The sequence below is a fragment of the Dipodomys spectabilis genome, unplaced genomic scaffold, assembly GCF_019054845.1.
Source record: "Dipodomys spectabilis isolate Male_0828 unplaced genomic scaffold, ASM1905484v1 ptg000069l, whole genome shotgun sequence".
NCBI lineage: Eukaryota > Metazoa > Chordata > Mammalia > Rodentia > Heteromyidae > Dipodomys > Dipodomys spectabilis.
The window spans coordinates 2,049,868-2,076,862 of record NW_024870746.1 but is presented as its reverse complement, the minus strand read 5'-3'; the positions used below and the strand labels follow the sequence as shown (position 1 = coordinate 2,076,862).

The 26,995-nt window shown below is 48.3% G+C and overlaps 1 protein-coding gene across 2 annotated transcripts; it reads left to right on the top strand.

The window, feature by feature from the left end:
- The first annotated feature begins 1,596 nt into the window (after positions 1 to 1,596).
- On the top strand, positions 1,597 to 26,372 carry LOC122109693 (sodium/potassium-transporting ATPase subunit alpha-2). 2 transcript variants are annotated; one of them, XM_042682254.1, is made up of 23 exons: positions 1,597 to 1,717; positions 5,974 to 6,078; positions 6,224 to 6,283; positions 8,335 to 8,538; positions 9,049 to 9,162; positions 9,399 to 9,533; positions 10,308 to 10,425; positions 12,071 to 12,339; positions 13,176 to 13,374; positions 13,507 to 13,616; positions 13,821 to 13,955; positions 14,600 to 14,789; positions 14,904 to 15,079; positions 18,633 to 18,769; positions 19,226 to 19,376; positions 19,461 to 19,629; positions 19,869 to 20,023; positions 20,278 to 20,401; positions 20,498 to 20,643; positions 20,826 to 20,956; positions 22,637 to 22,738; positions 22,895 to 22,986; positions 24,278 to 26,372. In XM_042682254.1, the coding sequence occupies exons 1-23, from the start codon at positions 1,706 to 1,708 to the stop codon at positions 24,304 to 24,306; spliced, it is 3,063 nt and encodes a 1,020-aa protein (XP_042538188.1). In that variant the 5' UTR covers positions 1,597 to 1,705; the 3' UTR covers positions 24,307 to 26,372. The 2 variants fall into 2 exon arrangements, with proteins under 2 accessions (XP_042538188.1, XP_042538189.1); XM_042682255.1 differs by lacking the exons at positions 1,597 to 1,717; positions 5,974 to 6,078; positions 6,224 to 6,283; ... (7 more) ...; positions 13,821 to 13,955; positions 14,600 to 14,789 and adding an exon at positions 3,056 to 3,059 and having other exon boundaries at positions 14,987 to 15,079.
- The last annotated feature ends 623 nt before the right edge of the window (positions 26,373 to 26,995 follow it).

The window sequence follows — 26,995 nt, the reverse complement described above, 5'->3', positions numbered from 1 at the left end:
AATGAAAAGGGTTCAAGCCCAGGGCCTGAAGTTTGTATACCTGCCAGTCTGGAGCCACCAAGTTTCTCTTTTGTGTACTTTGTATCCTGGAGAATGTTGTGCAGAAGACAACCCAGGGATAATTCTAAACTAGGAAGCTAGGGTACAGGTACCTTCTAAGCCTTGAGTTTTCATCTTGTTCACCTCTAAGCCTACAGCAAGTCTGTTCTGCCTACCAGTCTCTGGGCAATGCTCCTTCCTGTTACATCTTCCGCTACCCTCCTTTCTCTCGGTTCTACACATTCTGCTCTATAAGGACTGCACAGAAACCCTCATTGTTTCCCTGCCTATTCTACTCCAGGCTCAAATCATTCAAGTCCAGAGGGGACCATGGAGAGACATGAGAAGGTCCCCCTCCTTCCTGGACCCAGGAGGAAGAAGGGGGGTGCAAATGGTATGTGACCTTCCAGATCCCTGTAATGGAAAATCTCAGCTGCAGGCCCAGAGGGGAGCATTTATTTAGGGAATTTAGAAGTGTGTCCCATGCCCCCACAGTAGATTCACTGGAAGCAAGGTCCATAACTCTCTGCAGGGAGTTCCCTCTGGGAGACAAGGGACCCAGCCCAGCCAGCAGGTACCGTAGGCCTCCAGCCAAAGCCCCATTTCCTCTCTCCTTTTGTCCTCCTTCCAGGCCTCTCAGAATTGCCCCTACCTAGCTGGCTTCCCTTCTTTCCAGCTATGAGCCGAGAGAAATGGAACACTTTTGGACAGTCCTGTCCTCTGAGTGCTGGGAGGAGACAATGGGAACAGGAACTTGTCCTCTCTCCTTTCCTACTTTACCCCCCACACTCACTTTTTGGTTTTCTCATCAAATGAACAGTGGATGACCCTGCCTGGTCATCTCCTCTGTCCCTCTTCCTAGATGGTATGGGGCTGAAGATGAGCCTTCCAGCCCAAGGCAAGCTTCCCTCTTCTTTCCCTAGGCACAGCTTGCAGGAGACTTCTCCATCAAACCAGACTACATAGAGCCTGGATATTGATGTCTAAGTACTTTTATGGTCGTTAATTGGAGATAAGATTCTCATGGACTTTCCTGCTGGAGCTGGCTTCGAACCATGATCCTCAGATCTCAGCCTCCTAAGTACTTGGGATGATAGGCATGAGCTACCAGCACTTGGCTTTCAGAGGACCTGAATTCTGGTTTGGTTTTTAGCTCAAATTGTTGAAATCCCTCTGAGCATCATTTTCCCACCTGGAAATATAAGAAGGGTTAGAAGGGATGGCCTCTGACATCCTGGGATCCTGAACTGACTGCTCCCTAAGGGCCACATTCCCTGGATTCCCCCCCACACACACACACACACCACAGCCCCTTCCCCTTGCCACCTCCAACTGCTACTGCCAGAGGCCTGGGGGGGGGCTATGGAGAAGAGCTGGGGTGGTGTGGGGGGGCAGCCACAGGACAAAACAGACTGGCCAACAGGCCAGTTGCTAAAGGGGTGGGAGGGGAGGAGTCCTCAGGGATCCAGTTTCAACAAACTGTTTCTTTCCCGAGGAGGGGAAGGCGGGGTAAGGGGGAGAGGGACCTATTTAAAGCTACCCTGTTGCTCCGGCTGTCTCTGTCTGTCTGCCAGGGTCTCCAGCTGCCCCAGTCAACCGGTGTGAGCTTGAGATCCTCCTGGTGACCTCTCCAGCCTAGGTCCCCCTAGGCCAACTCTGGCCCAAGATGGGTCGTGGGGTAAGTATCCCCTAAGAGTAGGGGACACTTTGTGGAGGGAGAGGGAGGAATGAGCTGGGGAGGGAGGGGGAGAGAGAAACTGAATGGGATGGTTTGAACTCGGAGCTAACAATCTCCCATGTACGTATCCCATGGCACCCATGAGCCCCAATGCTCTCCTCTTCTGTACCTGTCCTTGCCCTCCTCCTAGCCCTTCTAACAACGAGCTCCAAAGCCCACTCCCCTGCACCTCTCCCCGCAAGGCCGTCCCTGCCCGCATCCTCACATTGCTATGCACCTCTTGCCTGGGCTGTCCCTCTCTCAACACATTTCCTGGCCTCTGGGCTAAAGGGCTGTTTGGCATTGTGAGTTCTCTCCATCTTTTCTGCCCACTGAAAATCTCTATCCTTCTGGGAGTCACAGCCTGAGAGAACGGGGGGGGGGGGGGGGTCTTCTGAAGTTGGATAGGTGCAACAGAGCATCCTGTCCCAAGGTTACCAGGCAGTTCCCAACACCAGTTCAGGGACCAAGTGTGCCCTGGACAGCTGGGAAGCGTGGGGGAGGAAAAGTGATGTGCCCTCAGCCCCCACCCCAGCACCACCTCCCGGATGTCCCCAGAAGCTCTGTCCTCGGCTCCAGGCCATGGGCTTAAAGGACTTGCCCTGAAGCTGGTGAGGGCTGCCCCCACTCCTCTGCCCCCACCCCAGCTGCCCCCACTCCTCTGCCTATGGCACGCTGCAGCAGTGGCTTTGCCAAGGGGAAGATTAACAGCCACGTCGGGGCAGGCAGGGACAAGGCTTCCAATTCTTGGAAATGAAATTCCCATATGGAGAAAAGTGACCCAATCCCTTCTCATACTGTGCCTGGCTGCCTTCCTTTTGTGGAATGATGGTGAAAGACAGCATGAAGGGAAAGGGCATGGAGAACCTAGCAGAGTGCAAGAAAGACAGGATCGGGGGCACAGTGGGCTAATTTCTGGACCCAGTAGGAGACAGGCAAGGACGCATTGTTATTGCACAAAGTTGAGCAGCTGAGAAAACTCTGAGCCTGGACATCAGGGTTCCTGAGCTAGAGTAGGAGCTAGAAATAGAATGTGTGTGTGTGTGTGTGTGTGTCTGTCTGTCTGTCTGTCTGTCTGTCCATCTGTCTGTCCATGACCACATGTTCCCTATACACTGGAAGTACTCATGAATATTCACTCACCTGAATTGTGTCTCAGCAGGTAAATTTGCAAATGCCCAAGCCTTGGAGCATGCATGAGCCTAGATGTCACTGGGAGGCAGTGTGAGGGACTCTTGGCCTGCCCTTAGGATAGGCCTATGGGGTGGGCGTTTCACAGAGGAAGATGTTTAGCACTGTGGATGACCTGGGACCTTCAGCCTTACCTTGACATCTCTTACTCATGGAAAAAGGAGTCTCCAATTCATGTGCAAGGCACCTAAGAGGCCAGGGTTGGTGGGCCAGGCAAGCCCTCCAACCCCAACTCAAGTAGAAAAATGGAGTATAGGCACACGCACACACACACACACACACACACACACACACACACACACACACACACACACAAACTCTTCCTTAGAGCAAGGTGGACTAGTTTAGATAAGTAGTCCTGCCTGGGAAGCAATTTGACCTTGACTTTACCAGTCTTTCTTCTCCCCTTGAACCCCTGCAGCCCCTCATCTACCTTAGGGAGAATTAATAGCAAGATTCAAAGGAGGCTGATCTGGTCTGTCTGGTATGAATGACAGCAATATCTGGGATCAGAGGCTTGTCTGTTAGACAGGATTCTAAGCCTCTGAAGAGAAAATACCTCTACTGCCTACCCTCTGTCCCCATGTTCCTTTTACCTCTCGTTCCTTCTTCCCAGCCGCTTCACTTCAGAGCAAGGCCCAACCCTCAGCCCTTTACGGTGTGCCATGAGGGCAGCGTGGGAGTTGGGGGAAGGGACATATCTGGTGGGAGGAAGCCCAGCCTTCTCCAGAGGCAGAGGTGGGGGGAGCATTGGCTGATGTCCAGCTGCCCCCACTCTGTCCCAGCCTCTGGCTTTCTCAGAAAGAACTCTCTGTTCTCCTTCAGCATTCAAGACCCGGGGAGAAGGACTTGTAGTGGGGGAGGGAGACACAGAATGAGGAAGGGGGGTCCTTGCTTCCTCTTTCTTTCTTGCCTGGGCAGCCACTGGCCTCAAATCTCTGCAGGATCTGGCTGCAGAGCCTGAGATCCTTGCCAGGGCAGGAGAGGGAGGGGCCATATGCCCCAAGCTCTGGGCCAGGAGAACAGGGTGGGAGCTTAGGGACAGAAGGCACTGAACAGAGCTGCTTTAGCTCAGTCACAATCTAACATGTCAATGTGCATGGACCAACTAGTTTGCATATATGCATGCATTTTTGTTTATTTGGGTCAGGGTCTTGCTATGTAGGGCCAAGCTGGTTTGAAACTCCAGATTCTCCTGTTTTTGCCTCCTGAGTGCTGGGGTTACATGTTTATGCCACTATACCCAGGTCTAGAAGTATGCGTTTGATTCTAATTTTTATGTACTTTTCTTCACATCTAATTCCTCTGGGCTTTATCCCTTGCTCTCAGCCCCAGCTTCTCCTCAAGGCATGCCTAGGCATGGACATTGGTTGAGTGATAGTAATGTGTCCATGTGGGATCATCAGCTATAACAATGTACTGTTCTGGGGCTGGATGCTGATAGTGGAGAAGGTTGTCCATGTGTGGGGGATAAGGAGGAGGGTCAGGAGATATCTGGGAACTTTCTCTACTTTCCATTCCAAATTTGCACTGAACCAAAAAATTTGCTAAAGAAAAAAAGTCTATTATTTATGAACAAATACCTCCCCATGCATAATCTTGAAGGAAAAAAAGCACAACACTTCAGCTGTTAATCCTCTCAGTTATTCGCTCTTCATGGAAAATAGACAAATAATTCCAGAAAGTCATGTCTGTAAGTTCAAACACAACCCACTTTGTGCAGCTTTTAGGTCCAATGAAGAGTCAAAGACAGCCGGGCGCTGGTGGCTCACGCCTGTAATCCTAGCTACTCAAGAGACTGAGATCTGAGGATCGTGGTTCAAAGCCAGCCCGGGCAGGAGAGACCGTGAGACTCCTATCTCCAATAAAACCACCAGAAAACCGGAAGTGGCGCTGTAGCTCAAGTGGTAGAGCGCTCGCCTTGAGCTGAAGAGCTAAGGGACAACGCCCAGGCCCAGAGTTCAAGCCCCACGACCGACAAAAAAAAAAGAGTCAAAGACACCAGATAGAAACTGAGCAGCCTCTCTAAAACAAGCACCTTATATCTGAGCCCATGAGGGGGAGAAGGTAGAGGGCTGAAGAAGGATGGTAGTGGACTCGAACCATGGAACCCAGGCCTTTCCCCAACCCTCACCCACCATGCCAAGATGGCCTCCTCTAGGAAGGAGAAAGTTCCCATTCTCTTCCTAGAGCTTTCTTTGAGACGACTGGAAGCTGAAGGCGGCCCTGAAAAGAAGTAGAAATGGGGAATTTCATGAGGCTACAGTTGAAATATCACCCGGGACTGGCTAGACCTAACAATTTTAGCTTTAGATTTGCTCTTAGATATAATTTCTTTTATTTTTTGGGACAAATTGAGCCCAGTTTCCTTCTTGCCCAGTTGGGCTTTGGTATGTTAAGTCCTTCAAGTTACCTCCTTCCAGTTTTGGGTAGGTCTTCCTAGCACATCCCAGATTCCCATTTCTTGGATCTTCCATTACTGACATTTCTCAGCCCATCAGCCTTGCACCTTCAATTTCCACGACTCTACCACCAAACCTTCTTTTCTTCCTGGATGCTCCAAGATTCTTCCTCCCCTCACAATCTTAGTCATAGTTATTCCTAAGCACAATAACCACAGTGTTGAGCAAAGGCATTTCCTCAGATGCTTCTCCTCTTTCACTCTCCTCCCTCACCTGCCCTGTCCACTTGCTTTCAGAATTCTAAACAGCATAGAATTGTGTTTTACAAGATTTCTGTGTGTATGTGTGTGTTGTTTTTTATCTAGCAGAAACCCATGTATCATATACTGAATAGACAAAATGCATTTCTCTCATCCTGAGTCCCTTGGTCTTCCCTGCAGTTCACATGTGGAGGTCTCACGGCTCCATCAGTCATCTACATGTGAGAGCCTAGACCCCTCCATCTTTCTCCTCCCCCAGGACAGTCAGTGCCTTCAAGTCCACTGCTCACTTCTCAGCCTGGCTGGATGGTAGGAAGAGGGGATTCAGCTTGACCCCTGAGTCTGTGCTCTCTTCCCCCCTCAGGCCGGCCGAGAGTACTCACCTGCCGCCACCACTGCGGAGAATGGGGGTGGCAAGAAGAAACAAAAAGAGAAAGAGCTGGATGAGCTGAAGAAGGAGGTGGACATGGTGAGGGCATGACTCACCCAGCAGGGTCTTGAGCTGGCAGCCCTGTGCAACCAGAGAGATCCCCCTGCCAGGCTCCTCACGTTACCCTTGTGCTCCAAGTGCACTCAGCCTCCTTCCCCAAAGTAACTCCACTTTCCCTCCTCAGGATGATCACAAGCTGTCCTTGGATGAGCTAGGGCGCAAATACCAAGTGGACCTGTCCAAGGTAAGGGAACAGGTTTCTACAGCAGAGGCCTAAGAGGTAAGAGAACAATGCGCCATCAAGTGGGAGAGCCTAGAAACCATAGTAGAACCCTCACAGATGAGGGGTCCATCCTAGAGACAACGAACTCGCCCAATCATGTGGCTAGAGGGTGGCAGACCTACAACTAAAATGTGGAATTTCTGTTTCTTAGTACAAAGCATTTTCTCTTAATGCTCTGGGAGCCATGAGTCCTTAGAACTCAGTTTTTAGAGGACTCTGAGAAAGGATCTGCCCTCTACCCCTAGTAAACCAGTGATATATATAACCACTCATGAGCTGACCCACATGACCTAACAAGGTAATCCATCCTATTGTTATGGTAATCTGATGAGCTCCTGCTACACCTATACATCCATGTATACATCCATCCATCCATCTCTGCATCCATCCATGATAGATGCATTATGTGGTTTCTCTAATCCTTACAATAACCTTGTCAGGTACTGTTAGACTGTTGATTAGAGCAAGGAGATTCAAGTGCAAATTTCCCAGGTCATACAAGCAAGTGGCATAGTCAGATTGCCGAGCCCACCCCTTCAAAACATTTGAAAAATATTAACCTGTAAGAACTCCTGAGTCCAAGCCCCAATACTGAAAAAAAAAAATGTTAGCCTAAGCTGAACATAGTGGCACATGCTTGTAATCCCAGCTACTGAGGAGGTTGAGAGAGGAGGACTGTTAGTTTGATGCCAGACTAATAAGGCCTTAGTAAGACTCTGTCTCAAAACAAAACATAAAGGAATGCTGGGAATGAGGCTGTCTTAATCTAGCTTGTGTGAGGCTCTATATTGATTCAATACCCAATATGGAAAACAAGTTTATTAATCTTACCAGTGTAATAGCTGTACTATAGTTATTGTTCTAGCAATTTTGAAGGCTGAGTTAGGAGGGTTATTGAGCCCAGAAGTTCAAGACCAATTCAGGCAATATAGAAAGTCCTCATCTAGGGCTCAGAAGGTGGCTCAGTGGTAGAGCGCTTGCCTTGCATGCCTGAGGCCCTGGGTTCGACTCCTCAGCACCACATAAGCAAAAAGAAAAAAGCCAGAAGTGGCGCTGTGGCTCAAGTGATAGAGTGCTATCCTTGAGCTGAAGAGCTGAGGGACAGCACCCAGGCCCAGAGTTCAAGCCCCACGACCGGACCCCCCCCCCCCCCGCAAAAAGAAAGAAAGAAAGAAAGAAAGTCCTCATCTAAAAACAAGCAAATAAAACTTTGTTAACCCAAAATTTTAGTGAGTTGATACCTTCTCACATACTCTTTTCCTTCCATCTTTCCTGAAAATTTTTTTTTTCTTTTTGCTTATGTGGTGCTGAGGAATCGAACCCAGGGCCTCAGGCATGCAAGGCAAGCGTTTTACCACTGAGCCACCTTCCCAGCCCTCTTTCCTGAAATTCTATGTTTCATTTCTTCATTTATTTATTGTGCTTATGACTAATATAGAGCATGAGCTCCATGAGACTAGGGATTTTGTTGGTATTGTCCTCAGAGTCCCAAAGCGATCTAGTGACACTAATGGTGGACACTAACGGTGCATGAGACATTATGGGGACAAAAATAAAAAAAGACCTCTGAGCCAGATTGGGGCCAGAGAAACAGCCTGGCCTGGCTTTCCTGTGGAAAATGACAGGTGACTGCCAAAGATCACCCTGCTGGTCAATGCTGTAGGTCAATGCTCTTCATAAAGAGTTATGAAGCTCAGGTAAAAGAAGAGAACCTAAAGAAAAAGAGACAGGAGGAAGACTCTAGGGGTATTTTTCCAGGATGTTTATCTAGGCTTCCCACAGGAGATGCTGTGTCCCTAACCAAAATAGACATCTCAATAGAAGAACTTTCAGAGGTGGAGCCACAGTCAGAAGTGGCTCCAGAACTTCAAAAGGCTGGGATCCTCTTCAGTCTTCGAGGCCTCTACATCCTCTCTAGATGGTCACCATTCCTTGCCAAGGAGTTGCAGGGGTATGGTGGGGACTAAGTTGGCTCCATGTGTATGTTTTCCATACTTTTCTTTGTTCCCTAGGGCCTCACCAACCAGCGGGCTCAGGACATTCTGGCTCGCGATGGGCCCAATGCTCTCACTCCACCCCCCACAACACCAGAGTGGGTCAAGTTCTGTCGTCAACTTTTTGGGGGTTTCTCCATCCTGCTCTGGATTGGGGCTATCCTCTGCTTCCTAGCCTATGGTATCCAGGCTGCCATGGAAGATGAACCATCCAATGACAATGTAAGCAACACACCTGGCCTTTTGCCCACCCCCCCCCCCCATGGCTCTGTCTTCCAACTCTAAATCCCCCAATGTAGTGGTGGGGAAGGTGCAAGGAACAAGATCCTCATGTCCTAGTTTCTTGGGCCCAGATGGGAAAGGCCTGTGCCCTATCTACAAAGCACCTCCACACACACACATACACACACACACACACACACACACACACACAATGATGAGTGAGACAGCTCCTCCCTGTTCCTTCCCACTTAAGCAGGGAGGTCTGAATCTCTGGGTTTTCACCTCTGGAGAAGTCCTAGTTCTAGAATGTTCCTTGCCCCCTCCATCCTAGGAGACTGAGGTTTGGAAGATAGAGGGACGTTAGAGAGGACTTCCACTCCCGCTCTCACTCCTAAGCACATATGAATGCCAAGGTTCTCATATAGGATGGCATTTGAGTGCTCATCCTGAGTAGCACAGTCCCTGTAAAGTGGGGAATGCTAAGTCCCTCCAACTGTCTCTTCTTACCAGCTCTATCTGGGTGTGGTGCTGGCAGCCGTGGTCATTGTCACAGGCTGCTTCTCCTACTACCAGGAAGCCAAGAGCTCCAAGATCATGGATTCCTTCAAGAACATGGTGCCTCAGGTAGATGGTGGGGCTGGGCTCCATTCAGGTATAATGGGATGGCCCAGCTCCCCTGCCCTCACTCACCTCCTTGTGTGCTCAGAGATGGACATGGACAGAAAAGATCTTCCAGCTTTCCACACTGAGACCTAGTTTTGTCACTAACGGTGTGGAGTATTTCTCTTTCCCCTTAGAGTTGGAGAAGGGGGAAGGGATAGAGACAAGCATTTCATGAGCTGCCCATGGCCTGTCCACAGCAAGCGCTTGTTGTCCGAGAGGGAGAGAAGATGCAGATCAATGCGGAGGAGGTGGTGGTGGGAGATCTGGTGGAGGTGAAGGGTGGAGACCGTGTCCCTGCTGATCTCCGGATTATCTCTTCTCACGGCTGCAAGGTGAGGGGGTCACATCAGATCTAGAGGTGGTTGGGTCTAAGAAGCAGACTGTATAGAGCTGAGAGGGTCCTATCTGAAGTTTAAAAGGAAACAGTTTCAAATGCCAACCTCTCTTCATACCTCATAGCTGAATCTTCTCTTAGCATATAGAAGGTTATTGCTACCTTCATGTAGCTGCGTATGAGGAATGTTCTATGTCCTGATAGTCCCTTTATGGTTAATGTGTACTGTATACCAAGTAGGTGTCAGACATTTCACATAGATTATCTGTTTCACTATGGAAGAATGGTGTAGTTGAGTGTGGGAGCACACACCTATAATCTCAATCTCAAGAGACAGAAGGATTCATTGAGGTTAAAGCTAGCCTGGGGTCACTAATGACCTAATTGTGTAGAGCTGCTGCATATGGCCACACAGGCTATGTCCTGAACAATTCCTGGAGGAGTAAAAGCATTTTCACAGACTACAGTGTTAGGGACACCTCTGGAGTTGTGCAATGCAGTGATTTTGTTTATATTCCCCATTTTACAGATGAGCAAATGGAAGCTTTGTAGTTACGTAAATAACCCAAAGTCACATACAATCAGTAAGAGCCAGGATGCCAAAGCAGAGCAGGAACAATAGCTGACTAATGCCATAAATATGTGATGCGAGCAAGTATAATTTTGTCCATGTCACGAAAATTGAGGGTGATTCAAGCTGGCTCAGCTCAGGACACAGCTGTGTACGCGCATGTGCTACTGCTAGAATGACTGCATACTCGTTCCCTTGCAGGTGGATAACTCATCCTTAACAGGAGAGTCAGAGCCCCAGACCCGCTCCCCTGAGTTCACCCATGAGAACCCCCTGGAGACCCGCAATATCTGTTTCTTCTCTACTAACTGTGTGGAAGGTGAGAAACTATGCTGCCATCCCAGTACAAGAGCGGGAAGTGTCCTGGTCCTGAGGAGTTTGTCAAGATTGAAGGTTTGCTCGGCCAAAGCCCTTCTACAAAGAGGGACATTAAGAGATGGAGGGTTCTGAAGAATCACTGCCACAGAGCAGAGCATTGACCAGAAGCAAAATAACTCCATGGAAAAGTCACCTCCCCACCAGAAGAGCTCTAACTCTAGACTGTGCGGATTTCAGTCTTCAGAATAGTGGGCTGAGATCTCCCCACACACTGTGTAGACATGCACATATGGACACAAATGTACACACACACACACACCTCACAGATCAAGCATGATTCTTAGGAGGCTTGTAAATGCATCTGATGCCTTCTATTGCTTGTCATTTGGGGCTAATTACTTGCTTCTCCACTTTTACCCGGGCCCCAAGCTGGGAAGGGTAAGTTTCAAGCCAGGTGAACACGTGAGTCCTTCAGTCCTCATCTAGACCTGTGCCAAAAGAAAAGATTCATAATAGACAGGTTTACTCCTTCTCTGTTCTGGGTCCTGGAGATGGAACATAATTGTTAACAAGAACTCCCCGATGTTGCCGTTACCTAAGAGCAAGGGTCTAAATGCAACCAAAGCCTGTGCATTCTATGATCAGGCCAGGGAGCTGATTCAGGGATGACTCAGAGGAGGAGCAGAGGGCAGAGATAGTGGGAGAGGGAAGCTCTGGCTAGCCCAAAGGCCTCTGAGAGACGGCAAAGGAGGCTTTGTACCCCAACTCCTTACCTTTCCCTTCCTATCACTCCTTTCTTCTCAGGATATTATGTTGCTTTGGGGTTGTTTTCCTCCTCAGCAAGTTGGAATTACAGTAAATATCACTTCATATTAAATGTCCTAAATTTTTAATGTACTGAGGTTCTGAAATTTACCCAACATTTTCCACAATTGATTTGTTCAGAAATGCCTGATAAGATACTCTTCCTGCTCATTGTGCAATTAGACTTGAAGAGGGGAGTGGAGAGGAAATGAGTGTAACTAACATTTGTCAAATGTTTACCGTGTGCCAGGTGCTGGTCTAGGTAAAGCACATTATTACTTCATTTAATTATTAAAACAACCCCTGAGTAGGAATTCAAGCAGGGATTCAAACCCAGATTTGGCAGACTCCAAGACCTTTCTGCTGTACCACACTCCTGTACTGTCACACAAGAATTAATGATTGCCTAACTTCTTTATATTCATGCCCAACATTAAGAAAGAAAATATTAAGGCTATATAAAAAAATCCGCAAGTGCTTTGTTTCTGTTAATAATATGCTTGGTGATATTGTTGAATATAAGATTGATTTTGCTGTAGCAGTACAGGCAATTTTTATTTCACTTATTGACTCTCCCTCATTTGAACTTTAGCATTACTTTGCAAGGCTTCTCCTCAAGCCCAAGTATAAGAGAAAATAGCATGCTGCTGTCTTGAGTGTGGAAGTGGTCATCTGTGAAGGGAGGGGGAGCCTGTGTCAGGTACAACCTACCGAAAGGGGGCTCTAGGATCTGAGTCTTCAGCCTTTCTAGTCTGTGATCATTTTCTTTGTTCACAGAGTACAAGGAGACTTCAGTCCTGGCAATCCCAGGTCACCCATTCCTGTGCTTCTTCCTGTTTCAGGCACTGCCAGGGGCATTGTGATCGCCACCGGTGACCGGACAGTGATGGGCCGCATTGCCACTCTGGCTTCAGGCCTAGAGGTTGGGCAGACACCCATAGCCATGGAGATTGAACACTTCATCCAGCTGATCACAGGGGTGGCTGTGTTCTTGGGAGTCTCCTTCTTTGTGCTCTCTCTCATCCTGGGCTACAGCTGGTTGGAGGCAGTGATCTTCCTCATCGGCATCATCGTGGCCAATGTGCCTGAAGGGCTTCTGGCAACTGTCACTGTGAGTGCCACTCAGGCTGGAATGAGGACAGCTCACTACACTCTCCTCAGAATGGGAGAGGTGCAGTGGCTTAGCTTATTGCCTTTTGGTGACTTTTCCCCCTTGGAATTCCTAAAGTCACGTGTTACTTGTACTCAGAGATCACGTAATACATGGCTCAGAGCTTAAGTCTAGAAAAAAACAACAACACAAAACCTCAGGTTGGGCCACGTCCAGACCCTCAGTTTCTCCTGCGCTTGTCATGGTCACCTTTTCTCACCATCCATGTGCTCATCTCACCCCTCCTCCCTCTGGATTCCCCGGCTCTTCTTGGCCAACTTGCCTGTAAAAGCTCTCTCAAAGGTCAACAATGACTAACTAGCAAATCCAGCGACATTTCTCAGCCCCCATCCTTCACTCTGATGCTGAAATGGATATGTGCCCATCCTCTTAGAGTTCCATCTTTCATTAACTACAGTGATGTGTCACTATCTCAGTTCTATTGCCCTTGGTCTCCTACAGTATCCTCTCCTTCTCCTCCTGACACGACTTCTCAGGTTCCTGCAATCTGCACCTCTTTTTATAGTCCCAAAGCAAGTCCATTTCCTCCCACAGTGTCTCTTCTGGGTTCACATATCCTCAGAGTTTTAGTCAAGTCTCAGCTGGGCATTTATCCTAATACACACCTATGGTCCTATTTGGCATGCCTAAAGTTGAACACATCACTATTTACTGCTAGCTCTCCTTCATATTTTTGCAATAAGACTAAGGTAGAAGGAAGAGAGCTACAGTCAAGGGGAAGGTCATGGGTGTCTGTGCTCTCTACTTAACCCTTTTTGGTTCTTTCTCTCTACCAGGTGTGCTTGACGCTGACAGCCAAGCGTATGGCACGGAAGAACTGCCTGGTGAAGAATCTGGAGGCTGTAGAGACCCTGGGCTCCACATCTACCATCTGTTCAGACAAGACAGGCACCCTCACCCAGAACCGCATGACGGTTGCCCACATGTGGTTTGACAACCAGATCCATGAGGCTGATACTACTGAAGACCAGTCTGGTGATTGGGTGCTCTAGAGTGGGTGCAGGGGGCAGAGATTGAGTAGGCCACTGGCAAGACACTGGCTGGAGGGGAGGTAAGCCTCTAAAGGGAGGCCGAGCTCCTGTTTGTCTCTCCCTTATTTTCTCTCAGGGGCCACTTTTGACAAGCGATCCCCTACATGGACAGCCCTGTCTCGGATTGCTGGTCTCTGCAACCGTGCTGTGTTCAAGGCTGGGCAGGAGAACATTTCTGTGTCTAAGGTAGGGGTTCAGCCAGCACACGCACATGTGCATGCATGCGTGTGCACATGTGTACACATAGGTGTGTTTGGAGGATGTGTCCCAAAGATGGGCTTTCCCTCTCACGCCCTGTGACTGCCTCGGGAGCCTCTAGATCATCCTTGCCTGTTCCTCTACTCTCTTCCCTTCCCAGCCCTGACACTGAATTCTCTTGTCTTCTGGCAGCGGGACACAGCCGGTGATGCTTCCGAGTCAGCTCTGCTCAAGTGCATTGAGCTGTCCTGTGGCTCAGTGAGGAAGATGAGGGACAGGAATCCCAAGGTGGCAGAGATTCCCTTCAACTCTACCAACAAGTACCAGGTCTGCTGGGCTGCTAGGTCAGAGGAAGAAACAGGACAAAATGGGGGACAAGACTGGGGAGGAGTGGGAAAACTCCATAAAAGGGCCATCCAAGGCCATCTGCAGACAGCAATGTCTCACCCCTGCCTACCCTAGGACAATTTGTCTGACAGCATGTCTGGTTGCAATTACTCCCTAACTCCTGAACCCTTACTACAGTCCCTACTACATGGTCCTTCAACTCTGCCATCCTACTTAATTGAAGCCCACTTTAGTAATTCCCTTATGATATACCTGTCCAAGGCTGTGTAGCAGCCCCTGTTAAGTGCCAAGAACAATCTTGGCTACACTCTATATGAGCCAGGAAGGTAAAGCCTGTTGGGCTGAAGTGGGGTAGGAAATGTTGAGGAGAACCATTCATCCCTTCAAATATTCTGTTTTGACTGAGCATAATAATGTCTTATGGCAGTGACTCTTGGGTTGGAAGAGTTGAACAAACACCCCTCCATGCACAATGAGTCTCCCTTTGCTGACAGGCTTTGATGCATTTGAGTTATTTTTATTAAACATTTCCTTACAACAGCTGTTCTGTACCAGACCCCATGCTGGGTACTAGAGCCACTAAGACAAATACAGTCCCTCTGTAACTGCCTTTCCCTCTCCAGCTGTCTATCCATGAGCGTGAAGACAGCCCCCAGAGCCACGTGCTGGTGATGAAGGGGGCCCCAGAACGCATCCTGGACAGGTGCTCCACCATTCTGGTGCAGGGCAAGGAGATCCCTCTTGACAAGGAGATGCAAGATGCCTTTCAAAATGCCTACATGGAGCTGGGAGGACTAGGGGAGCGTGTGCTGGGTGAGACACAGCAACAGAGGTTGGCTGAGAGAGGGATCCTTCCGCTGTGGCATCCCAGGGGGCATCCAAGCAGCCTCTGTGCTGCTCTCACGCTTCCATTCTGCCCTTCCTCAGGGTTCTGTCAACTGAACCTGCCCTCTGGAAAGTTTCCCCGAGGCTTCAAATTTGACACCGATGAGCTCAACTTTCCCACAGAGAAGCTGTGCTTTGTGGGGCTCATGTCTATGATTGACCCACCCCGCGCAGCTGTGCCAGATGCTGTGGGCAAGTGCCGGAGTGCAGGCATCAAGGTACTGGTTTCCTTTCCTCCCTCCCATGTTTGTCAGCCCCATGCCAAAGTCAAGGGGCTGTAGCAGCTGCTGCCCCGGGGAGACACTGGTTCCTGGTGGCTTCTTTCCTTCTGACTCAGAGGAGACACTGTCTCTCTGCAGGCAAAGATCACCCCAGCCCAACACTCTCGCCTCTTCCTTTTGCTCAGAGTAGTCAATTTCCTGCGCACTTGTCTCCCTGGCGTAGTTCATTGCCCAACCTTTCCCTTCTAATTCCATAACAACACACCTTCCCATTTTGTAGACCTAGTTATCTGAGCCTTCCCACTGCTGCCCATTTTATCTATTTGGAATGGACTTAACAAACTCTTGTCTGCTCCCATTCTTTCCCTTCACCCTCTCCTTCCCTGCTGCAATTCAAATACGCCTCTCACAGACTTTCTCCAACTGCAGTCACTTCTCACTTTCCATTTTCTCCTCTTGGTGTACTTTATTCAACAAATACTGTTTACCAACTGCGCATAAACATTGTTTAGCAACTAGGCATCAGCCATTGTGCAAGGCACTGAGGCTAACACACAAATCTCCATCTTGGAGCTCACTTTCCTGTTACCAAAACAGTTCTTTGCTGTCCTCTTTTTCTGATCACCAGTTCTAAGGCCATCACTTGCTATCCTGTTTTCAACATCTCACCAATTCCCAAATCAATGCAACTCAACCTATTCACTGAGGGCCAATAGGCCCTGGAGCTGCAAAGACGAACAAAACACAGGTCCTGGCCCCCATTTTTCATGGTCTCTCAGGCACAGATGACTTTACAGCCCATGACAAAATAGTCAATGATAGTTAGAGTCATTGAGTATCTACTGTGGTCATTTTTGCTTAACTTTCACATGAATTAAGCACTGTTCTAAGCATTAGACCTATATGATATTTAATCTTCACAACAGCTCTCTGAGTAAGCACTAGTATTTGCTCTGTTTTATAGAGAGGGAAACTGAGGTACAGAGTAATGTTCCAAAGGCCAAATAGCAAGTTGCTAAAACAGAGTTTGAAGCAGACCATCTATTTCTTCACCATCACATCAGAAGACTTGGTGCTGTGTATATGTGTGAATTCTGAACCCATAACCACTTAAATTGTAAGGCAGACTTCACTGTCCTCATTTAAAGACAAAACAAATGGAAACTCAGAGTCAGTAAATAGCTTTCCCAAAATAGAACCACTGCTAAGAGGTGGATCAGGAATATGAAGCACAGTCAGCTGGAAGCCCGAGAATCTCTTGCCAGGTTAAGTGCCTCTTGCAATGGTGGAGGTTGCCACAGAGACCTGGGCAAGGGATCGCAGGGAAGTCAGCATGAGCAGTTAATTCTACCTCAGGGAACTGGACAATGCTTAACATAGAAGGATGATATCTGATCTGGGCCTTGAAGGCTAAAGAGGATTCTGTAGGCAGAAGGCGCGGGGGGGGGGGGGGGGGGTGGAGGGGGGAGGCTTGGTAGGAGCAAAGAACACTGCGTGCTCTGACATGCCTACACTGTGCAGGGGTGTGGGGGATGGAGTTGGTAGAGGAGAGATGGCAAGAGATCACCGGGGATTGAGACTGGAACATTGAGTCAAGGCCATTTGAAAGGACTTTGTTTAACTGCCAGACTCAGGGTTTATCTCATAGCCCATACAGGGCTACCAATGTCATAGGTGCTTAAAGGCTATCTGGACGCAAGGTGGACAGGATTTGGGAAACAACTGGAAATCAAGAGACAGGTGAAGAGGCTACATGATAGATAAGGGAAAGGATGATGATGACCTGAACCAGGACAGCAAAAAAGGGATTGAGAGATAGTTGCTTATGAGAAATGTTTTGAAAACTTGGTGATCAAGTGGGTATAGGAGTTGTAGAGAATATGAAAGAGAAAGGGACAGAATGAATAGAGCAGATGATATCTCATGTAGAGAGGAGCAGGTTTGGCCTTTCCAAACCTGGGAATAGAGATAAGAGTTCCATCTGAGCCAGGTGCTGGTAACTCATGCCTGTAATTCTAGCTACTCAAAAGGCTGAAATCTGAGGATCGCAGTTCGAAGCCAGCCAGGTCAGGAAAGTCTGTGAAACTTTTATCTTCAGTTAACCACCAGAAAAACAAAAGTAGCACTGTAGCTCAAAGTCGTTAGAGTGCTAGCCTTGAACGGAAAAAGCTCAAGGACAGCACCCAGGCCCTGAGTTCAAGCCCCACAACCACCACCAACAAAACAATAACTGAACAAAAGAGTAAAGCTTGGACAGTAAGTTTGAAGTACCTGTAAGAAACTCAAAGAGGGATTCCAGGGTTGGAATATACGTTAAAACTCAAGAAAGAGGATCAGGATTGGAAATTTGAATCTCATTAGCACACAGGTACAAACTAGTATGTTTTATAATATTGATGTGGAAGTACACATTAGAAAAGAGAAAGAGAAGGAAACCGTGGGCTATACTAATATGTATGGGAAAGTAGACAAAGAATACCTAGTGAGGAGAGGGAGGATAGAAGGCCACAGCTAACACTTGGCATCCACATAATGTCATGTGGTCTTCAAGACAACCTGGAAAGCTGGGAATCATCTCCATTGTTCCAAGACTCTGGAAAGCATCTAGGTTTTGTTCCCCTATCCAACTCTAAGGCAGTGCTTGCTCCATTCTACTAGGCTGGAATGAGCAAGCAGAGGGGTGCATGGTGAGGGGAACGAGGACAAAAGAAGATGTGGGCACCAAGAGAGCATAGGGTTTCAGGAGGAGTCCTCAACATTGTCAGTGCCTCAGAGGGTCAAGGAAGGTGAGATTTAAAGATTTCACCTTTTGTTTTTCTATTTGGTGGCCCATTTGAGGGCAGTTTTAGTGGAGTGATATGGGGTTGGAGAGAAAGAGTGAGATCTGAAGCAATTTACTTCTCAGGATCTGTGCGAGTTTCCCCACAAACCATACAGGCAGATGCTGCCCTCATCTAACTTTGAATACTTTATGCTAATAGCCTTTTACCTTACCCGCTGACCATCTTCTCATCCCACTCCATCCATGTTGCAGCAGCAGTAGACATTATCCTGGCTAAGGCAGGACTCTTCTTCCAACACTGTGTAGGGCTGCTGAGGCAAAGGAGCAAGATGCCAGCCACAGGGCACTGTGTCCATCCACAGACTTACAGCACTCACACTCATTCATTTGTTCTGGGACCCAGAGCCAATTGTGAATCCTCCCTCATCCATGTAATAAGGGGAGCTGTTAAAGGAAGTGACCTTCCAGCTCTGACTGCCTCATCTCCATGAAATCTAAGCTCCTAAAGACACTTCAGAACAAGCCTAACCAACCCAACCCAAGCTTCTCTTCCAAGGGACCTTCATTAACTTGTCACTGTCATGGATGTCTTCTGCTTAAGACAGCTATTTTTCAGCTCCAAACTACACATACACGTGAACATACTTCCATTATTTAGGTTGGGATTTACCAGCTTCAGACATCTCGTGACCTAGATGCTTCACTAGCTTTGGGGGAAGGAATGGGAATAATCTCTTAACATTGTGTTCCTTTTCTCCTTTCCACCAGGTGATCATGGTGACTGGGGATCACCCTATCACAGCCAAGGCCATTGCCAAAGGTGTGGGCATCATATCAGAGGGTAACGAGACAGTGGAAGACATTGCAGCCCGGCTCAACATTCCTGTGAGTCAAGTCAACCCCAGGTGAGGCCTTTTCAGAATCCTACCCCTGAGCAACATGTACTCTCCTACAGTGAGAGCTTCACTGTCTCCTGGGGGATACGCAAACGGCATACTTCAGAACTTCTGTGACTACTTCCTTAGGCCTGAATTTCTGTCCAGACTCTACCACCAATGAGCTGTGTGACTTTGGTGGTAGTCACTCTGCCTTGCTGAACTTCCATTGCTCCACTACAAAATTAGGATGTATCCACATGATGGGGTGGCTGTGGGTATGAGATGGCCAAGAAGGAAGTAGCACACGGCCAGAAAACTCTACCTACAGCCTGTGATGATGTCACATGGCCAGGATATAGAGAGCAGAGGAGGGACTGAACACCAAGGGAGAGGGATGTAAAAGTGACAGAGGAGCCTAGGCCCAGAGATGGCGAGGAGAGACCCGGGCACAGGTAGTCAGTCACAGCTGCTCCTACCCTCCAGAGAAGCCAAGGCGTGTGTGGTACATGGCTCAGACCTGAAGGACATGACATCGGAGCAGCTGGATGAGATTCTCAGGGACCACACAGAGATCGTGTTTGCCCGCACCTCTCCCCAGCAGAAGCTGATCATCGTGGAAGGATGTCAGAGGCAGGTAAGCCGTGAGAAGGGAGTCGGGTGGAAGGTCAGTGGCCACCTGGAGAGGTGCTTTATCCTCACAATGACATCTTCTCCTCAGGGAGCCATTGTGGCCGTGACGGGTGATGGGGTGAACGACTCCCCTGCCCTGAAGAAGGCGGACATTGGCATTGCCATGGGCATCTCTGGCTCTGACGTCTCTAAGCAGGCGGCTGACATGATCCTGCTGGACGACAACTTTGCCTCCATCGTCACGGGCGTGGAGGAGGGTGAGGAGGCGGCATGGGCTGGGGTGGCATCCAGGATGTCTGAAGCCAGTCCCTCTGCCTCCTGTGTGTGTTCTACCCTAATAGAAATGTCAACCCATGATTCCAGCACCCCAGCCTGCTTTAGTGTCTCTCAAATATACTACCTTTCCTCTCTCAGGAAAATAGGAGGCCACTCTTCATGGGCTGGGGGTGGGGACAGTCCCTCCAATCTCCCTGATGCTCTCAGAATCTCCCCACAGGGCGCCTCATCTTTGACAACCTGAAGAAGTCCATCGCGTACACCCTAACTAGCAACATCCCTGAGATCACCCCCTTCCTGCTGTTCATCATCGCCAACATTCCCCTCCCTCTGGGCACTGTGACCATTCTCTGCATCGACCTGGGCACTGACATGGTGAGCCCCGAGGGTGAGGCCGGGAGCAGGCAAGGCAGCCATGAAGCCTGGATGACTGAGCTAGATAGCATATGAAGGAACTGCACCAGGGCAGCCAATTGGGTCCTGACTGTTAAGACACACTTGGGCCGGGAGAATAGTATCTTAGAACATGTATGTGTGTTGAATTGTGTTAGAGATTCTTCAGTGCTATACCCATGGTCTCCCACATCCCTTCTAATTTCCTCCCCTGTCCCCACATCCTATGCACACAGGTCCCTGCCATCTCCTTGGCCTACGAAGCAGCTGAGAGTGACATCATGAAGCGGCAGCCACGAAACTCCCAGACAGACAAGCTGGTGAACGAGAGACTTATCAGCATGGCTTATGGACAGATCGGTGCGCCAGGCCCAGAGACTAGGAGGGAACCCCCAAAGGCTTCTGTAATTGATTCCTTCCCTGACCCAAGTCCTGCCTGTTGTCCACCACTCACAGGGATGATCCAGGCACTGGGTGGCTTCTTCACCTACTTTGTGATCCTGGCAGAGAATGGTTTCCTGCCATCAAGGCTGCTGGGAATCCGCCTGGACTGGGATGATCGGACCACAAATGACCTGGAGGACAGCTATGGACAGGAGTGGGTGAGTGGGACAACAGAAGCGCCATGCCCACATTTGAGGTTTGGGCTGTAATGCTTGGCAGGAGGGTCCAGGAGCCAAAGGATGGATTGGTTACCAGGTTTAACTACGACCCCAAAACCATGTTGTACTCTGGTCCTACTTTTTCCTCTAACACTTCACCTCTCTCTGCCCACCCTCCCTAGACCTATGAGCAGCGGAAGGTGGTGGAGTTCACGTGCCACACGGCCTTCTTTGCCAGCATTGTGGTGGTGCAGTGGGCTGACCTCATCATCTGCAAGACTCGCCGCAACTCAGTCTTCCAGCAGGGCATGAAGTGAGGACCCTACTGGCACCCATCCATCCAGGCAGAGTGCTCTGGGGCAAGACCACCAATTCTCCCAGTCCAGAATCCCAACAGAAGTTCACCTCACTTCCCTGAGTCCCAGCCCACAACAGGGCATCTAGTTTTTATTACCCAGCTGTTTATCCATAGCTAGATTTGAAATAGGAAGGAATGATAGAACCCTTTCCACTGATTCTAATTTTGTTCCTAAAATATACTTTGTTGTGGTCTCCTTCCTCCTTCCTTTTTATCTTCTCTCTTCATCCTTCCTTTCTCCCTTCCTCCTTTCCCGCCTCCTTTCATTCCCCATCTATCACTCCAGTGGCATCTACCCCCATTCTTTGTTCCTCACTACCACTCAACAGATAGTCTAGAGTACTACCTACCCTGTGGTGCTGCCTGTAGGCAGCCTTGGGCCTTCTCACAGCATGGTACCAAGTGCCCAGCACTGGGCCAAGTCTCTGGCAGATAGTATTAAATCCTTACAAGTGCAGTAGAAAGTAAATATTGGTGTTCAAGTGAACAAAAGGCCCCCAAAAGGTTAAATGTTGTGCCTAAGCTTGCTGTTTAGTAAGGATCTACCAGGTTTATCTCTAAAGCCCAAGTTCCTGGCTTACACTCTAATCCTACTGGTTCATACATCTCAGAGTCTGGCACCTATCAGGATTCTAGCATGGAATGGAGGTTGAGTGCGGAAGGTACCAAGCTAGTTCCCTTTCTCTTCTTCTACCTTAAACAATGGCCATTCATGTCCCAGAGAATCTAAGAAATTGGGGACAGACCTAAGGCCTGGGACTTCTGTGCAGCACATGGATGACAAAAGAAGCTAGGGACAATGGTCAGGCTGCTAAATCCAGCTCACCTACAGGCCAATGGGAAGAAAAGGAAAACTTGAGCAAAGCCACAAATTTGACAGAGCTGGAAACAGACTCCTTATCTGACTCCAGAATCCTCCCCCCAAACCTCTGTCTATGCTTCTTTTCAATTCTGCCATAGTAAACATGTAACCACTTCCTGTACACAGACTTCCCAGAGCTCCCTCAGCCTTCCAAACATCCTCTTCTTCATTCAGTATCTTTGATGAACCACCAATAGACTCTGTAGGAGATACTGAGAAGTGTAAGACATGCATGGGCTCTGCACTGGAAGAGTTCTCAAGGAATCTTTTTTTGTATGCTTGTAATTTGTTTTTGGAGATGGGCTTGATAGGTAGCACAGGCTGGTCCTGATTGTCTTGCTTCAATGTCGTGAGTACTGGGATTACCCAGCTCTTCAAAGCATCTCATTGGAGAGATGCATCTGAAGCAATTGTAAGCTTCAGATTGTAATTACAATTGTAAGCAATTGTAATCTGAAGATTGTAAGCTTCCTGGGGGCAGGGCTCTGCTGACCACTGCATCTCCAGCTCTGAGCAGATCACCCAATATGTAAGAAACAATTATGAACATATGTGTGATAGACAATAATTGGAGCTAAACTCAGTAGGCAGAAAAAGAAAAGGTTTCTATGGTTACATAAAGTAAAAGAAGATGTTTGAAGAGGACATAGGAAGGTATCATTTATAGCCCTTCCTTCATATTTTTCCCTCCCCTGTCCTCTCCACCCCCAAGGGTGCCCCTGAATCTCTTCCTTCCCACTCCATCGCAAACCTCTTGTTCTCTGCCTTTCCAGGAACAAGATCTTGATTTTTGGACTCCTGGAGGAGACGGCATTAGCTGCCTTTCTGTCTTACTGCCCAGGCATGGGAGTAGCCCTCCGTATGTACCCACTCAAGTGAGTGTCCCTTCGGGTGGCCACGTGCATGGCACAGGGGTGTCCGGCCACCCCTCTCCCCCAGGATTCAGGCTCTTATACATTTAAATCCCAGTGTGTGTGATGCAGTGCCAACCTCTGAGGTTCCTGATTGCCCCTCCCATCATTTGTTTTTAGGGTCACTTGGTGGTTCTGTGCCTTCCCCTACAGTCTCCTCATCTTCATCTATGATGAGGTCCGGAAGCTCATCCTGCGGCGATATCCTGGGGGTAAGCTCTTCCACCCAACCAGGCCCCCAGGCCAGCCCCACCCTGATCTGCCTCTGGGCTCCACACCCAACACTCAATTTCTTTATTACACCTTTGCTCCTGTTTCTCACAACCCTTAGATCCAGGAACCTGATTCTGGAGTCTACCCTTCCTCCCTACTACCTCTCAGATTCTAAGTCTCACTTAACTGACCACAGGTCTCCAAGGCTCCCTCCTTCCCCTGACATCACAGAACATTCAAATTAGAAGAGACTCCTCAAACTAATCACCTCACCTCTAAATTTTTCAGAGAAAGAGAAGGTACTAGGGTGGATTTATTTATTCAAGGTCACAGGCTAGGAGTAGCAGAACTAGCACTACAACCCTCAGTCTCCTGATTCCTTGGCATCCAACAAGGGCTTATTTTTTTCTGACAATTTTTTTTAAAAAATCACTTACTAGGTTAAAAAACAATGGCCTAAAAACCAAATACAGTCCATAGACCATGTTTAGTTTGATGTGATCAGTATTTGTGTGTGTGTGTGTGAGAGAGAGAGACAGAGAGACAGAGACCGAGAGACAGAAAGACAGAGAGACAGAGACAGAGAGACAGAGACAGAGACAGACAGAGACTGAGACAGAGAAACAGAGAGAGAGAATAGCCTAGGGCTTGAACTCAGGACCTGGGTACTGTCCTTGAGCTTTTTCACTCAAGGCTAGCACTCTACCACTTGAGTCACAGCATCACTTTGGGTTTTCTGGTGGTTAATTGGAGATAAGAGTCTCAGTCTTTCCTGCCTGGGCTGGCAGCCTCCTGAGTATCTAGGATTATAGACATGAGGCACCAGCACCCAGCTACATACATATATACACATACACAGAGAGGAAGGGGGGGTCCAATAGTCATAATGTAGGGGCTCTCAATTAAATCTGTTTCTAACTTCTCAAAGATCAGAAGAGCTGGCAGTGCTCTGACCATATTTCTAAGCTGCTTCATTTCATCAGTGGATAGTGCTTCTAGACAGTGTTTAAACTGAAGGTCCCTGTAGACATTTACACTTCAGCCTCCACTGTGGCAACACAGATCTCCCCTGAAGGCAGGCTTGCCCTCTTCTTACCTCTAACCCACAGCCTGCTGGGTAGGCCCCTGGCCTACTCCTCCACCTCCCTCCCATCACCTGAAGCTGCTTCCCTCAAACCCCTCCCCAGGCCACTCCCTCCACCTGGCTTTAGCTACCCAACCTCCCAAGAAATGGATCGTTTGCCTCATTTTGAACTCACACTGTAACCTTTACCCCAATCTCTCTAACAGGCTGGGTGGAAAAGGAGACATATTACTGAGTCCACAGGAAGAAGAATCAGCCATGGGCGAGATGGGATGCTCTGGAGACGTTGCAAGGATGATTGTGGGGCAGGATGGAAAAACTGCGGTAGTATTAAAGGGGGAAGATTTGGAGAGAGACAATGAAGCAACTCAGCAGGCTAAGTTGGGGAGAATGGGTTTAAAAAGAAAACAAACGAGAGTGACCACTCCATAGACCTAATTGTGAACTCTCAGATTAGACTGCATGCTAGCTCCCAGATTCTTTTTCATCTTATTCCACCCTGTCACCCTGTTGAGGAAGTGGGGTTTGTGCCAGCCCTCTCCAAGCCTTAGCCCTTTACTTCATCTCCCATAGATGAACATCTGAAGGCAAGGATCTGCCTAATTCGGAAGAAGAAACCCTTAGATCATCAAGTGTTACTTCATGTCTTCAGTCCCATTCCTCTTCCATTCTTGCCTCTCATTGTCTTTCCCCTCTGCTTCCCCTCAGAACTTGAAATCACAAAGGCTTCTCCAATGAGTTCAAGAGCCTGAGGCTAAGAAGAGAAGCTAGTTGGAGAGGCTGGGCCTGTTCCCTCAGTGAGGGGCTGGAGAGAAGATCTGGGCAGGCAGGTGGGAGGTAGGGTGTTCTGTCCAGAGGAAAGAGGCAGAAAAGGAAGAAAGGTAGGAAAGCAATAGTAATATTGGGGCAATAGAAATACTGCTCCAACACTAGCCTTGAGCTGAAGAGCTGAGGGACAGCGCCCAGGCCCAGAGTTCAGGCCCCATGACCAGACCCCAAAAAAAGAAATACTGCTCCAATACTGCAACAATAGCACCTATGTTCAGAAGTTCAGCCTGTCTTGAGTCTCCAGGTAGATGGTAAAGGTTTAGGCCCTGCATCCTTCCCTTTTAGAATAACCCACCAGTAGACCAAATTCATATCTCATCAGAGTAGCAGCAGAATAGAACCAGAAGGCAAATTCAAGCAGTTCCACAGATGCCACACTGCATGCCAGCTAGTGTCCCACTGGCCCTTGGTTCACAGTCCTTTTAGTCCATGAGGCCTAGAAGCATCCAGAAGCTCCAGCTGTCTCAATCACAGTGCTTGGCATCATCCCACCCTTGAGAATACTAAGTCCTTAGGCACTCATGCTGTTCCGGGCCCCTGGATGCTGTCAGTTGTCTCCCCACACTCTATACCAAGGAGGAACCTTGACGCTGATCCTCATAAATCTGTCACTCTTGGCACTAGCAAGCCGGCCCTGGAAAAGGAGCTCCTGGCCATTAGTTGGAATTGGAGTGAAATAGTTCCTAACTCCCAGCGACAAGTAGAATCAGCTTAGGTCATGTCATAATCAGATCCTTTGAGCTGTAAGAGGGACAATGTTAAGAGACCTACCTTCCATCTCTCACATGGTAGGGCCACTCCCACAGACAAGCATCCTTCACCCTAAGGGTCACCATGCTCACTTGCCCTGAGAAGGAGAGGTGGCTTTGGGTTCCTGTGGTAGACACTTTTCTTTACTCCCTCCTCACCTAATACAATTGCTCTGTAGGCAAATCTGCCTATTCCCTAAACCTGTCCCGAAGGTATTGGAAACCCTACACAGAAATCTAGACACCGTAGGAAAATGGAAGGCCTAGGCAGAAAAGAAGGACAAAACACAACCTTAGTCAGGCCCATAAACAGCCCGCAGTGGCTTTCATTTCCCTGCAGTGGAATTTTGCTTTATCAGAAGAACCTTGAAATAAGTGAGTCATTATTTTAGGATGGAAATCTAAATCCAACACCATATTTATTTGAGCCCGATTAATTGACTGTGGACAAAAGTTCATCTTTATGCAATCAATAAAAATGGCATTTGTTTAGTGAATTAGCATAAGCTGAATTGTTAGGGGTGGCTTTTTTAGTCTTTCTAAAATTATACTTTTCAGGTACTTTCTGGATATGCATTTAGAAGTATAGCAAGTGTATTGGCTAATTATCATCAATCCTGATGTATTTGTTAAAGAAATAGCTACAGGATCTTTACTGTGACCTGTAGGACATTAGTTTGAGGCACTATATATGTACTTGAAAATAATAAAGTTGCATTTCTTTATGGGGAAAAATCACCTCTTCTATAATTGACTTCTATACTTCATATTTGCCGCCCTCCCACATTTGGGTATTGAAATGTGTGCTGCAGCAAGATTTGGCTTATAGAGAGGAGTAAAAAGAACAAAGGTGTCAGGGATAAGAGTGAAATGATCTGGAAACAGATGGTGCTGGTAGAAAATCTAGAGGGAAGAACTTAGTCACAAAATAAACTAGAAGGAAATAGAATAGGAACTTCCTTCCTTGTGGTTAATTTCACCCCTAGAGTCACAAGGTTTTGTCCTGGACAGCAAAGGGATGTGAGATTATGAGGGCCAAACCTCATAGTCACTTCTGCTTCTGTTCCAGACACAATTTAGGCCACTCTTAACCTGACAGGGTTGGGGAAGGAAATCTGCGCTTAACTGACAGGGTTGGACAAACGGTTCTGTTAACAGCCTGTACTATAAGCAGAGCTGCTCTGGCAGACATCATTAGGATGTGAGGATAATACGGATTCAGCCTTGAAGTTCATCTGAGATGTTGGTAAGCGTCACAGACAAGGTGTGATGGCCAGTCAAGAGGAAGGCCATGTTCTAGAGGAAGGGTAGGGGGGTGAGTGGAATGGGCCTTGTGCATTCCTCCAG